Genomic DNA, 12264 nt, shown 5'->3' with positions numbered 1-12264 from the left:
CGGGGCACGCGGGGGGCGTGGCCTCGGCCGCCGCCGGGCTATAAAAGGGGCGCCGGTCTCCGCGCGCGCGCTGCCGCCGCTGACCTTCGCGTCTCCTCCGGTGCCGGCGCCGCTCCCGCTCGTTCCCGCCATGGCGTCCAGGAAGTTCTTCGTGGGGGGCAACTGGAAGATGAACGGCGACAAGAAGAGCCTGGGCGAGCTCATCCACACGCTGAATGGCGCCAAGCTCTCCGCCGACACCGGTGAGGGCGCGGCCCGCACGTAGCGCACGTCCCACACGGCCCTGCGGAGCCGGGGACCGGGCCCGGGCCCGGGCGGGGGAGCGGCAAATGTCAGAGGGCGGCGGGGGCCTAAATATAACCCCGCGGTGGCGGCCCTAAATATACCCGCGAAACCGGATCCGGGTTCCCGCGGGCACGTGCGGCCGATCCCCGGAGAGCCCGCGGGAACGGGCGGTCCCGGTCGCCCCGCGCCTCCCCCCGGCGCTGCAGCCGGGCTGTGCTACCCCTGCCCGCTGCCGTGCCCGGTTACAGCCCCAGGTGCAACCCGGTGCGGCTCTCCCCGGTTCGGCCAGGCCCGGGCTGCAGGGTGGGATTCTCACCCTGTCCTTTATCTGGGCACTTTCGAAGAGACCCCTGTGACCTGGCCGTCGGCCTGGTATCGCCTGTCCAGCGCCCTGGAAAGGGCTTTCCTCCGTGCTGTTGAGTCATTGGATAGCAGGGCAGAGGGCTCCCCAAATGTCAGTGAGGAGGGGCAGGCTGTGCATGCCTAGGAGAGAGGGATGACCTCTTGGGGCTGGGATTTGGGATCAGTGGCTGGGTACGGTTTCTGCCTTTCACATGTCACAAGAGTTACATGTGCTTCGCCTTGCAGAGGTGGTTTGTGGAGCCCCCGCCATCTACCTTGACTTTGCCCGGCAGAAGCTCGATGCAAAGATTGCAGTGGCAGCACAGAACTGTTACAAGGTACCAAAGGGTGCTTTCACAGGAGAAATCAGGTGAGCCCCAGAGACTAAAGTCAGGGTGCCTCTGGGACATAAATTTCCTCCAGTGAGTCATCTCCTTTCTCCTCAGCCCAGCAATGATCAAGGATATTGGAGCTGCATGGGTGATCCTAGGCCACTCAGAGCGAAGGCATGTTTTTGGAGAGTCTGATGAGGTGAGTGGCCTCATAGAATGGAGACATGGCCCAGCTCAGATGGATCTGCTAAGACTGCAAAAGTGAGCAATCAAACCAGATCTCCTACCTGTTTTATTGGCTGCCTTGTTTCTTTTCCGTTCCTAGTTGATTGGGCAGAAGGTGGCTCATGCTCTGGCTGAGGGCCTTGGAGTCATTGCTTGCATTGGAGAGAAGCTGGATGAGAGAGAAGCTGGCATAACAGAGAAGGTGGTTTTTGAACAGACCAAGGCTATTGCTGGTAAGAGGAAAAAGAAGGGGTTAGTTTAGGATCTTTTAGCAGTTTTCCAGCTCTGCTCTTCCCAGTATGGGGGTATTGTGCTCACCTCTATCTTCTCCCTCCTCTCTAGATAATGTGAAGGACTGGAGTAAAGTGGTTCTTGCCTATGAGCCAGTTTGGGCTATTGGAACTGGTAAAACTGCAACTCCCCAACAGGTATGAGTGGCAGAGATGGCTGATTAAATGACCAACTGACCCTTCCTGAAGATTTTTACCGAGAATCTCCTGGAGATTCTTAGTGACTTAGAGAATCTCTAACTGTTCCCTCATCTTTGGAAGGGAGCTGTGTACAGAATGGCTCAGGCCTCAGTGTGACTCTTGTCTTGCAGGCTCAGGAAGTTCATGAGAAGCTGCGGGGGTGGCTGAAAAGCCACGTGTCTGATGCTGTTGCTCAGTCAACTAGGATTATCTATGGAGGTGAGTCTGAAGTGACTTTCCAGGGCAGGAAGTGCTTAGTTGCTCTACCTGTTACTGCAGCTGTGCATCATTCTCTCCCTCGCAAGGAAAGTCTTGACTTTCGGGGCATAAAGAATCACTTCTGGCTTGTTTGGGTAGCTTTCTTGGATAAATGGGAGACAGTCTTGCTGTCTGCAAGAAGTGGCTGGTACCGTTCCAGTCCTGCCTTTGCCCTGGCCCCATTTTCCTGGAGCTGGCACATCTGACCTTAAGACACTGCTCCCTCCTTAGGTTCTGTCACTGGCAGCAACTGCAAGGAGCTGGCCTCTCAGCATGATGTGGATGGCTTCCTTGTTGGTGGAGCTTCTCTCAAGCCAGAGTTTGTGGATATTATCAATGCCAAACACTGAAGCACCCCATGAGGAGCCGTCCCTTGTGGTTAAGGAATGGAAGCAAGAAGGGACCTTTCGTTGCACACGTCTCAGTACGGAGGCCTCCCTCGAGGCTTTCCCCCTCCACAGTCATTGTTCTAGATGTTCTGCTAACCACCCCCACCACGTTGGAGTCCTGTTAGCAGGAGCCTGTCTTGGCAGAGTCTCGACAGTCTCCTCTCTGAGCAGAATGCTCAGCTTCGTGTTGACCTGTTAAGAGCCCACAGCCTACCTGGCCAGTATCCCTCCCTTTCCCTGCAGCCCTGCAGGGGGAGGGGGCTGCTGGTGCTGCGGGAAGGAAAAAGGAACCACAGTCTCTTGCATCCTTCAGCTCCATCAGCAAGGAACCTGTCAGTTTAGACCCTTGTGAGATGTCTTACCTCACCTGTGTCCCGTACTGAACAATAAAGGAAAAACAGAAAAAGCAAAGGCGTATCCTGGATCTTATTTGGAAGCATCTTGGGGACAAGCAGTGTAGAGAAGTTACTGCTTCTGGAGGTGGATGGTTGCAGAGAGGGTTTTGTGGGCTTTTCCCCGAGAGCCTGCCATTACCCCAGTAGGCACTGCACACGTTCAACCTGCATCTTGCTTCTGTCATATAAAAATTCTTCTTTGGGCCTCTGGTGATTCTATTGTGTCTGTGTCTCTATTCCAGTAGCTGCTGGAGCACCTGGCTGTTCCAGCAGTGAGCCAGTCTTCCCTGGCAGGCTCAGGAATGTGCTCATCCCTGCTCTTTGCCTGTAAGGACTGGTAGTTCACTTTGCTTGTTAAATGTAGAGTGGAGCAGCTCCGTCTCTGCAGGGAAGGATTTTATTTAGGCCCTGTGTTGGGGCAGTGCTTGCTGCCTGCTTTCAGCCATGTGCTGGTGGGTAAGGAAGCAAGACTTGATGTTCCTTCCCAGCTGCTGATTTTTTTTATAGTACTGAGGGTGGTGATAAAGAAGTGCCTCACAAGGAGGAGCTTATTTGTGAGACGGTACATCCTTGGAAGCCTATGGGCAGTGTTCCAGCTGCTAGTGCCAGCGTCACCTGAGGGATGAGGGGCAGAAGCTGAGGAGAAGGAGGAAAAAGCCTGATGCTGTGGGGACTCCTGCCCTGCTACTGCTGGGCTAGCTTCCTGCTGCCCAGCTGGATGGGAGGGATCTCCTGCCTAGGATATCAGGTGGTCTGAGAAGGAGGAGCCTGACAGCAGCAAGGAGGTGGCAGCTCCCAGCTCTGTATTCGTGTGGAGGATAATTCAAAGAAAAAAAACAAACCACCCCCTCTGGTTTTCTACAACCAGACCATGTGCTTCTGAGAGGCTGCTGGGTCATGGCTCTAGTTTGGGGCCATTGTGTCATACTGACAGCGCAGCAGTGATGCAGCAGGGGCACTCAGTGGTCCTGAGGCTGCAGGGACTGGGTACAATCACTCAGGCATGGGCCACCATCCCTGCATGGGCTGCAGCTCTGCTGTCAGCTCCTGCTCCTGCCCAACCCTGCCCGCAGCACAAGAGCCCAGGAGAGTGACCTACATAGGAGAAAACAGATGGGAGCTGGGCATTGATCTTGCTGCTTTGAGAGAATGCAGGGGCATGAAAATGTTCATTTAATGAGGAATAAACTCATGAAAAATCATTTCTATATCAGCAGGAGTGCCAGATCTTGTTTCTCTTCTTTTTGTCTGCTTTCTGGCAGGACTGCAGTTCTCTGGAGTGGAAATACTGCCAGATCCTCACAGCAAACTGTAGTGGTTGGATCTTAAACAGGTTGCTGCTGAAGAAAAATGCATTGTGCCAGATGTGACAGCCTGAGAGAGGCTGCGATGGCTCTGCATCCTCAGCCCCAAACAATAGCCAGGCTGAGCGTGTATTCCCAGTAGGCACCACGCACACATATTGGACTCAATGATCTTTGTGAGTGTCCCTTTAAACTCAGAATATTCTGTGACTCTGAATATGTTCTACTTAAACATGGCCATGGCTGGCCACACAGATTACACATCCATCCTCACAGAGCACTCCCACGCAGCACTGGCAGCCTCATCCCACGCCCTGCTCCAGCTGGGCAGGATGGAGGTGCACTAGTGGGTGTCTGTGTATTTACAGAAGTATTTACACACATGTACAGTGTGTCTCCTTCCAGCAGCTGGGCTCAGGCAGTGCCCAGCAGCTGCCCCTCAATCCCAACCTCTCCAGCCCCCCGTAGCCAACTCCCTGTGGAGCTCTGGCCACAAGTTCCTCACCCAGGGCAAAGTGCAAAAGGAGTTTAATGAGAAGACCCGACAGGCTGCACCGACCAGGACAAACCATGGACAAACCATCACAAATCATTTCCACGTGACTGGCCCTTTTTATTCCTGTATGTTGGATTTGTTTCTCTATGTCCCCTAGGTCACCCCTGGTTCCTGCCCCAGTCATTCCCTAAGGAGTCCTGTCCCCAAATGCTCTTCCCCTGCATCCCATCCTGTGTCCCACACCCCTGGCCACAGCTACACCCCCAATCCTAAAGGTGCTCTGGGGCTGAGGCTCCCCTGGGGTGGGGCTGGACAGGGTGTTCCTTCCTCCAAGTCCTTGGTTTGGGTTCCCAGATGCCATTGTGCCCCTGTGCCCCTGGAAATGAGCCTTTAGTGGGCTGATAGCTCCTGGGATGGGCCTGGAAGCAGCCTGGCAGGTGCTGCCTGGGCTCCCCCTCCTGCCGTCATCACCCTGTACTCCTCTGTGGCTGTGCAGGCCAGCTTTTAGCACATATCCTCCTTAATTATCAGTATAATTAGGTTTGGGATATATATAATATATAAATAAAGTTTCTCTAGTTTAAAGATTTGGGTTTCCTTCTGTAATTAGGGGATGTTTAGGGCAGGAAGCAAAGGCAGGAAAGGAAGTGTTCATATGCAGATGAATTCTTTACTCTGATGGTGGTGAGGCACTGGAACAGGTTGCCCAAAGGAGTTGTGCCTGCTCCATCCTTGGAGGTGTTCAAGGCTGGGTTTGATGGAGCCCTCGACAACCTGGTCTAGTGGGTGGCATCCCTGCCCACGGCAGGGGAGTTGAGACCAGCTGATTTTTTGAGGTTCCTTCCAATCCAAACCATTCTGTGGCTGTGTAATAATGAGCAGTGAGTGAATTCAGGAGAAGAGGTTGGCACCAGGGAGTCTAGTAGGACAAGGCTGGGGACACAGATGGCAGCTTGCTGTGCAGCCCTGGGCACAGGGGTGCTTTGCAGGAGGGATGATAGCTGATGGTTGTGTGAGCAGCTCTGCTTGGACCAGCTTATCTAGCATAACATTACCTAGGCACTGCAAAGGAGCAAAGTGCACTGAAGGGAAAGGGAGCAGAGCCTTGGACTTTGTATTAACTGCAAACCACTGATGACCATCAGCTCTGAGTAGCGTTCCCAGCTGGTAAACACCCGGTGCTGTTGGCATCAGCTGGGCACGGGCAGCCTCAGCCCTTCCCAGCCCCACAGCCTGGAGCACTGGGCTGGAGCAGTGCATCCCAAAACCCCTTCCTGGCATCCCGGGGCCAGGTGCATCGGGGAGGCTTCATGCAGACCCCAAGGCGAAGTCTGCTCAACATGTTAATTAAACATTTACCAGAGGGTGAATTAACAGTTAATTAGCTATTCACCGCCCGAGTGCTCACCATCCTGTGCAGCCCTGCCCGACTTTGAACCGGCTCCGCTTTGAGCTGGGGTGTGCACAGAGGTGCCTTCCCACCGAAAAATCCCTTCGGTTCTCTGGATACGCTAACAGTTGCCGATGTCACCCTGCTGGGAAGGGGGAGTGGGATCGCAAAGCGCTCGGGGCGAGGGCGGGACACGCTCCGAGCCTCCCGAGCGCCGGGGACGCGGGGCCGCGGGCAGCGGCGGGCCCGGCCCCGTTCCCATGGCAGCGGCCGGGCCGCAGCGAGCGGGAGGCGGCGAGCGCGGCCTGCCCCGGGAGCATGGAGGACGAGGAGCCGGAGGAGGAGGAGGAGGAAAAAGAAGAGGGGGAGGAGAAGGAGGAGGAGGATGAGGAGGATGAGGGGAAGGAGAAGGAAAAGGAAGAAGAGGTAAGGGGGAGACCCTCAGCACCGCCTGGCTGTGGTTGTGCCAGCGCTGGCGTTGCGCTCTCTCCTTCTCTCCCAGGAGCCGGCTCCCTGTCCCCTGACGGAGGAAATCCTCAAGGAGGGCCTCTCTCTCCTCAGTAAGACCGGCGACGGGCTGGCCCACGCCTACGTGAAGTTTGAAGCCAAAGACAAGTGAGTGTGCGATCCCTGAGCCGGCAGAAGCCCCTTACTCCGTGGCCGTGGAGCCGCTGTGCCGCAAGCTGGTGACCGGCCATGCGGGGTAGGAGCGTATCCAGGCCCTGCTCTCCAGCCGCCGGGATTCCTCAGCACGGCCTGTCCATCCTCAGCCCTGGCCTGGGCACTGCCTCCACCACGGCCAGACACAGCGCTGGGAACATGCGTGTCCCCCAAGGCTGCCCCAGACACAGCGCTGGGAACATCCAGCAGCCTGAGGGCAGCCTGCCCCTCACTCTGACTGTGCTCTCCTAGGGGGACCTGCACAGAGTGACCTGCCTACAGGCACTTTGGGAAATATCCATTGACATCTGCCGTCCTAATTGCTAACCTGTAAGGCAGGCAGCTGTAAATACTGTGCCACAACAGCCTTGGACAGTCTGGAGCCTCAGCCTCCCCAGCACACCCGCCTAACTAAGGGCCCATTAGGACTGTTTCTTTCAGCAGCCTCATGGGGTATCTCAACCAGTATTTTTTTCCACTAGGAAAGTCCTTCCATACAGTCCTTTGTGTTGACACTATTGTCTAACAGACCCCTCCCCAAAACTTACTCTTTGCTCTGCTCTGGCTGTGCCCTGTCCTGACAGATACAATTCAATGGGAATAAGTACTCCCTCTGCGAGGAAAGCAGGTCTAATCTTACCATTTGTCTTTGCTTACAGGCCTGTCCCTATCACCTGCCTTTTTGACCCTTCTCTCAGCAAGGCTTTCTAGGACAGCAGGGAAGTAGGAGAGAAGGTTGCCCTCCCTCCAGTAGTGGCAGAAAGCAACCCAAAAGATGGTAGTGGGGAAATATGAGAGATATTTTATTCACATTTGCCCTTCCTTAGGGGCCTGACAGACATCAGCCTCCTCGAACGCTTCGTTCACCTGCGGTATGTGGATTTGTCAAAGAACAAGCTGAAAGATTTGGCCCCACTGAGCAGCCTAACCCAGCTGCTTTGGCTGAAGGTGGATGAGAATCTGCTCACCAGTGCCAGCATGCAGGAGATGCCCTACCTCCAAGTCATCAGCTTTGATGGCAACCAGATCACGGATTTGGAGGGCATTACTCACCCACTCCTAGCCAACCTCAGCCTTAAAGGTGATACAGCCACCTCTCTTCATTCTTTTGGGGACACTCTCTTGGAAAGGTGGCATTAACTTTCTTGTTTCTTCTTCCTCTGGCACTCAGAAAATAAAATCCAGACAGTGCTGGGGCTGAGTCAAGACCAGTTGTTCAGCCTGCAAGTCCTGGAGCTGCGAGGAAACCAGCTAAAGACCACAGCGGGACTCGGTGTTTCCAAGCTCAAGAAGCTCTATCTGGTAAGGGATTAGGCAGCCTGGGGAGTGGGACAGAGCTGCTGCAGAGCCTGGCACCTGCAGCCTACATAGCACAAGGGAGTGGCCACAAACTGCAAATCACAGAGGAGTCAGTTCAGTGCATCAGTTCCTCCCTCACAGCCTCCTGCAGGAGGGCAGTTTGCTCGTGTTCCGTGTGCCCTGGCGCCACTGGAGATCGCTGGGCAAAGCAGCAGCTTTGCTCTCTGGGTGACAAAGGGAGGCGATGCCTCTTTCTCCTCTCTGATGGGCCTAATCAAATACTGGTTTCAAGCCAGCCCAATTATATGATTCACATCTACAGCTGCCAAAACATAAATTGATTCAATATTGCAGTGAAACTAAGGAGAAGCAGTTTCTTAATATCCTAAACAATTACTTCAAGGAAGCATTTACTCCTAGAGATGCAAGTGAAGAGAGTATGTATGGTTTAGCTCCATGCATCACACTGTGCTACAGCTTGCAAAGACTAAACAGATGTCCTGAGTCACTCCCTCTTGAAAAGCAATTAAATATGATAAAGGCTTTGAAAAACTATGTGGCTTCTTTTCATCAAGATTCCCTGGCAGAAAACACTGAGGAGATTGCTTGCTGAGATTGCCTGCAATTTTCTGATGGAAAACTGGGATTTTATGACTGGTGGTGCTCCAAGAATGGATGAAGTAGAGAGGTCACTAGATACAATACAGCATTTCAAAGCATACCCAGACACCTTAATGAGTTATTACAGGGAAGCACAGAGGGCATTTCTACTGAGGGAGGGTTCTTGGCATGACTGAGGGGTTTCTGAGCTGCCCATGTGAAACAGGAAAATTGCAAGGGGTAGTTAGTTAAATTGAAATAATTTTGAAATTATTTAAATTCAATTAGTTAAATTGAAATAATTGAAAGAATAAGTAATTAGAAAATTGCAAGGGGTAAAAAGTTAAAACTAGAACAACTGACTCTCAAGAATCTTTGGGGCTTGAATTTGTCTCCCATGTCTACCTGCTCATTAAATAATTTTGCTGGGAAATTTCCCCCAGTAATGCTTTGGTTTCTGTGTAAAGACTTTGGTGTTACTTCAGCCTTGGGTAAGTGCAGCTGATGCCTCAAGGACAGGGTTAAAGACAAAGGGTTCAATTTAAGGAATTGAACCACATTTGGTTAATGTAGGACATAGCTGCAGATGAAATTTAGTATGTCAGAAGTGGTATGTACTAGGAAGACTACAGGCTGGCTGTGTGCCATGTGGCACTTGCATCATTTTTGAGGCTCACAGTAGGGCTGTGTTAGCTCCTGGTCATGGTGCAGCAGTGCTGGCAAAGGCTAACCTGAGAAAGGTGGAGTGTGCAGGAAGGGGAGAGGAAATCATGGGCAATGTATGGCAACTTTCCATAAGAAACAGTGGCATCACATCTGGGTGAAGAACTGGTATCTAAGGGAAGGTGATGGTGTGTCAGACAGAATGTTGCTTGATTTAGGGGAAAAAATGAAACAACTCTGAAAAATATCCATTCTGCATTGTCCTGCTAGTGCTTGCAAGGCCAGAGCTGGTAAAACAATTCACACTTAAGTGATGAAGAAAGTGAGAGTGATGGGAGGTTACTATTCCTTTTATAAACCAGTGATCAGTGAGCTCCTCATCCACACCAGCTCACAATTTTCTCTGGGCTACAATGTCCTAATCCTTCCTGACTGTTCAATCTGCTCATGTGGCCTTCACTAGGTATCCAACTTTCCTCTTTTTGTCCTGCTGTTGCTCCTTTTACTTGGCCCAGCTGGTCCAGATTCTCCTTTGTCCAGTTTCTATTAAAATCTTCCTTTTCTACAAAATGTCCGTATCCTGAATGACTCAGCCCTAAAATGTTCTCCTATCCCACCAGTTTGGCCTGTGCCTTTTTTCAGTCTCAGGTATTGCCCACGTCATTGCTTGGGTACCTATGAGGAAGAGAGAGCACAAGAGCACCTCTCACCCTGTTTTTCATTCAGGTCTCTGCATCCTTAGCGACTGCAGCTCTGAGCCACATCGGCAAGGAAAGCCCTGCTCAGCTCCGGGCTGGAGAACGTGGCGGGGAGATGATAATTACCAGGGATGCTCCAAACTTGGCCGCACAAGGCAGTGAGCAGCCTGACAGAGCAGAGCGTAGGTGCTGGCACTGAGGGGAGCCTCCGCTGGGGCAGGAGACCTCTAGTGGTCTTTTCCAGCCGAAATCCTGCTGTGAAACTAGTCCTGAAATTCAGAGCTTCCATACTTCCCTGCTTCATTAACCCACATCCCAGTGAAGTGAATAAAATTCAGTAATGGGGAATTTTAAACTTCCTGAAGTAAAACACACCCCAGAGAAGCAGAAGGGACTTCTTGGTCGAAGATTTACCCCACAAGAGAAGCAGCTACTGGAAGGTGCCTGGACTACATGGATTGTGTGACTGAGAGGGGCTGGTTATTCATCCTTTAAACACATTAATTTTAGGCTCAAGTGTGCTTTTCCCTCCGTGTTGTTGCTCTCTAAGGCTCAGATTTGGCACTGCGATGGCAAAGGGTGCTGTGGAGCATTCACCTGGGGTGGTTTTGTCTCAGACACCCAGTGGTGCTCCAGGAAACACTTTTTCAGCAAACTTTTGGTCCTTGAATCTGAATCCTGAGAACCCACTTGGCCAAGACCCTGAAATACCAGACTGAGCTTCAGACAAGGCTGTGTGATTGCTAGGTAGTCTGAGGGATAGAAAGAGATTTAAAGGCTAGAAATAACTGCTGTTCCCTCTCCTATATGTCCCCATTGTCCTTCTCTCTTCCTGCCTCCCTGGTGCTCAGGCCAAGAACACCATTTGCAGCCTTGAAGGCCTTGAGGAGTTTGAGCAGCTGGAGACTCTGCACCTGCGTGACAACAAGCTTGAGGCCCTGGATGGCTTCTCTGATAGCATGAAGTGCCTGCAGTACCTCAATCTACGGTGGGTCCTCCCTGCTCTGTGTTGGGACCAGAGATCCCTTCACCAGACTGTACTCCCATTTAGATCTTTAGGATTTTCTGGGGGTTTTTTTTGGAAGTTGAAGACCTGGTAGGGATGGGTTGATATTTACCATCCTTAACTGGTGTTTAGCAGCTGTCTAGGCATTGTAACAGCCAGGGCCTTTCCTCGGCTTCTTAGAAAATATCAGCCTGTCCAGTCATTCCCATACCCCACCTCAGGCTTTTCAGTCCTTGCCATAAGTCAGTTGGGTTCCTCAACGCGTGTTCTGTGTTCTGCCTGTAAATGCCCTTTAGTTCTCCAGCAGGGCATGGTGAATATGGTCACACGGTTCAATGGGCTGTGGGAGCACAGAGGAATCCAGAGGAGATGTCCTTTTGGTCCCTCAGTCTGGAGAGCTCAGATCTGGATCTTAGGTGACAGATCTGTGGTCTAAGGGCTGCTAGGGTCCCTCGTGCTGCTAAGTTTTGCTTTTTCTGTCTTGTCCACTTACTGTTCCAAAGGGATTTCACTACTTGCATAGGTCTCCTTCCCCTGATCTCTGTGCTTCCTTTTCTTCAGGAGCAATGGGATCAAAAGCTTTCAGGAGGTGGAAAAGCTGCAGGTTCTCCCCATGCTGCAGGCACTGGTGCTGATGGACAATCCGTGTGCTGAAGAACCCGATTACCGGCTGCAGGTCCTGTCCCGGCTGTCTCAGCTGCAACGCCTCGACAAGGAATTGGTTGAGGAAGAGGAGTGGGAAGAGGCGGAGAGACTCCGTCAGACAAGGAAGGAAAAAGAAAAGGTGAGGACAACACAGTGTGGGGATTAGAAGGAGGTGAAGAGAAAGAAAGGACCAAGCATGCTGATAAAGCCTCTCCTCCACTATCTTACATGAGGAGAAGGGTGAGGGAGGGCAGTCTCGAGAGCATGGGAGTCTGAAAAAGAGGCCAGGCTTTGCAACCTGGTTGTGGTGGGCACAATGCAACCCTGCTGCCATTCCTGACCCCGCTAGTGAAAGAAAGGGGAAGAGACATTGGGCACGGAGTCATTAACTTCTCCCTCCTCCCTTTAGGAAGTGGAAGAATCTCTTGAGGATACAGTGGATGAGTGACCCGTTTTTAACACCTGTTTCCAGAGGCTGTCAAGATGTAGTGATGCCTTTCCCCATATGTGAGGCTGGGAAAGTGAGAACTGTAGGTCCCAGCTTCACCTCATTTTACCTCTGGAGAAAAGAGGAGTGCTACCGACCCTGGTCCTGGAAGCTGCCCTGAGGCACTGCAGTGTTTTTGCAGTCACTGCATTACGTTCTATTCTCAGTAGGCCTGAGAGGGGAAAGGGGAGTGTTACAGGTTCTGTGGTTCAATTTGATTCCCAAAAACCCTGCAAGATTTTCTGATTTGAATAAAAATAATTAATGAGCCTGGAGTGACTGGGATTGTTTATCCTGCACACCCACTCCTATTCCCTGGC

General features: G+C 52.2%; 2 protein-coding genes across 2 annotated transcripts; both read left to right on the top strand.

The window, feature by feature from the left end:
• The first annotated feature begins 30 nt into the window (after nucleotides 1-30).
• On the top strand, nucleotides 31-2712 carry TPI1 (triosephosphate isomerase 1). Its single transcript, XM_063394191.1, has 7 exons — nucleotides 31-242; nucleotides 874-997; nucleotides 1074-1158; nucleotides 1285-1417; nucleotides 1527-1612; nucleotides 1786-1873; nucleotides 2144-2712. Exons 1-7 carry the CDS (start codon nucleotides 131-133, stop codon nucleotides 2260-2262), a joined length of 747 nt encoding a protein of 248 aa, XP_063250261.1. The 5' UTR covers nucleotides 31-130; the 3' UTR covers nucleotides 2263-2712.
• Nucleotides 2713-6153: 3441 nt separating this feature from the next.
• LRRC23 (leucine rich repeat containing 23) lies at nucleotides 6154-12219 on the top strand. Its single transcript, XM_063394190.1, has 7 exons — nucleotides 6154-6312; nucleotides 6389-6501; nucleotides 7374-7627; nucleotides 7718-7848; nucleotides 10658-10794; nucleotides 11374-11596; nucleotides 11867-12219. The coding sequence occupies exons 1-7, from the start codon at nucleotides 6205-6207 to the stop codon at nucleotides 11903-11905; spliced, it is 1005 nt and encodes a 334-aa protein (XP_063250260.1). The 5' UTR covers nucleotides 6154-6204; the 3' UTR covers nucleotides 11906-12219.
• Nucleotides 12220-12264: the final 45 nt, after the last annotated feature.

This window comes from Prinia subflava, chromosome 3 (genome assembly GCF_021018805.1).
Source record: "Prinia subflava isolate CZ2003 ecotype Zambia chromosome 3, Cam_Psub_1.2, whole genome shotgun sequence".
Taxonomy (NCBI): domain Eukaryota; kingdom Metazoa; phylum Chordata; class Aves; order Passeriformes; family Cisticolidae; genus Prinia; species Prinia subflava.
This window is presented reverse-complemented; position numbering and strand designations above follow the sequence as displayed.

Coding starts and splice junctions, on each gene's coding strand:
- TPI1 (XM_063394191.1), top strand. CDS start 131: ATGGCGTCCAGGAAGTTCTTCGTGGGGGGCAACTGGAAGATGAACGGC. Junction 1,418..1,526: donor ACAGACCAAGGCTATTGCTG/GTAAGAGGAAAA, acceptor CCTCCTCTCTAG/ATAATGTGAAGGACTGGAGT. Junction 1,613..1,785: donor AAACTGCAACTCCCCAACAG/GTATGAGTGGCA, acceptor CTTGTCTTGCAG/GCTCAGGAAGTTCATGAGAA.
- LRRC23 (XM_063394190.1), top strand. CDS start 6,205: ATGGAGGACGAGGAGCCGGAGGAGGAGGAGGAGGAAAAAGAAGAGGGG. Junction 7,849..10,657: donor AGCTCAAGAAGCTCTATCTG/GTAAGGGATTAG, acceptor CCTGGTGCTCAG/GCCAAGAACACCATTTGCAG. Junction 11,597..11,866: donor CAAGGAAGGAAAAAGAAAAG/GTGAGGACAACA, acceptor TCCTCCCTTTAG/GAAGTGGAAGAATCTCTTGA.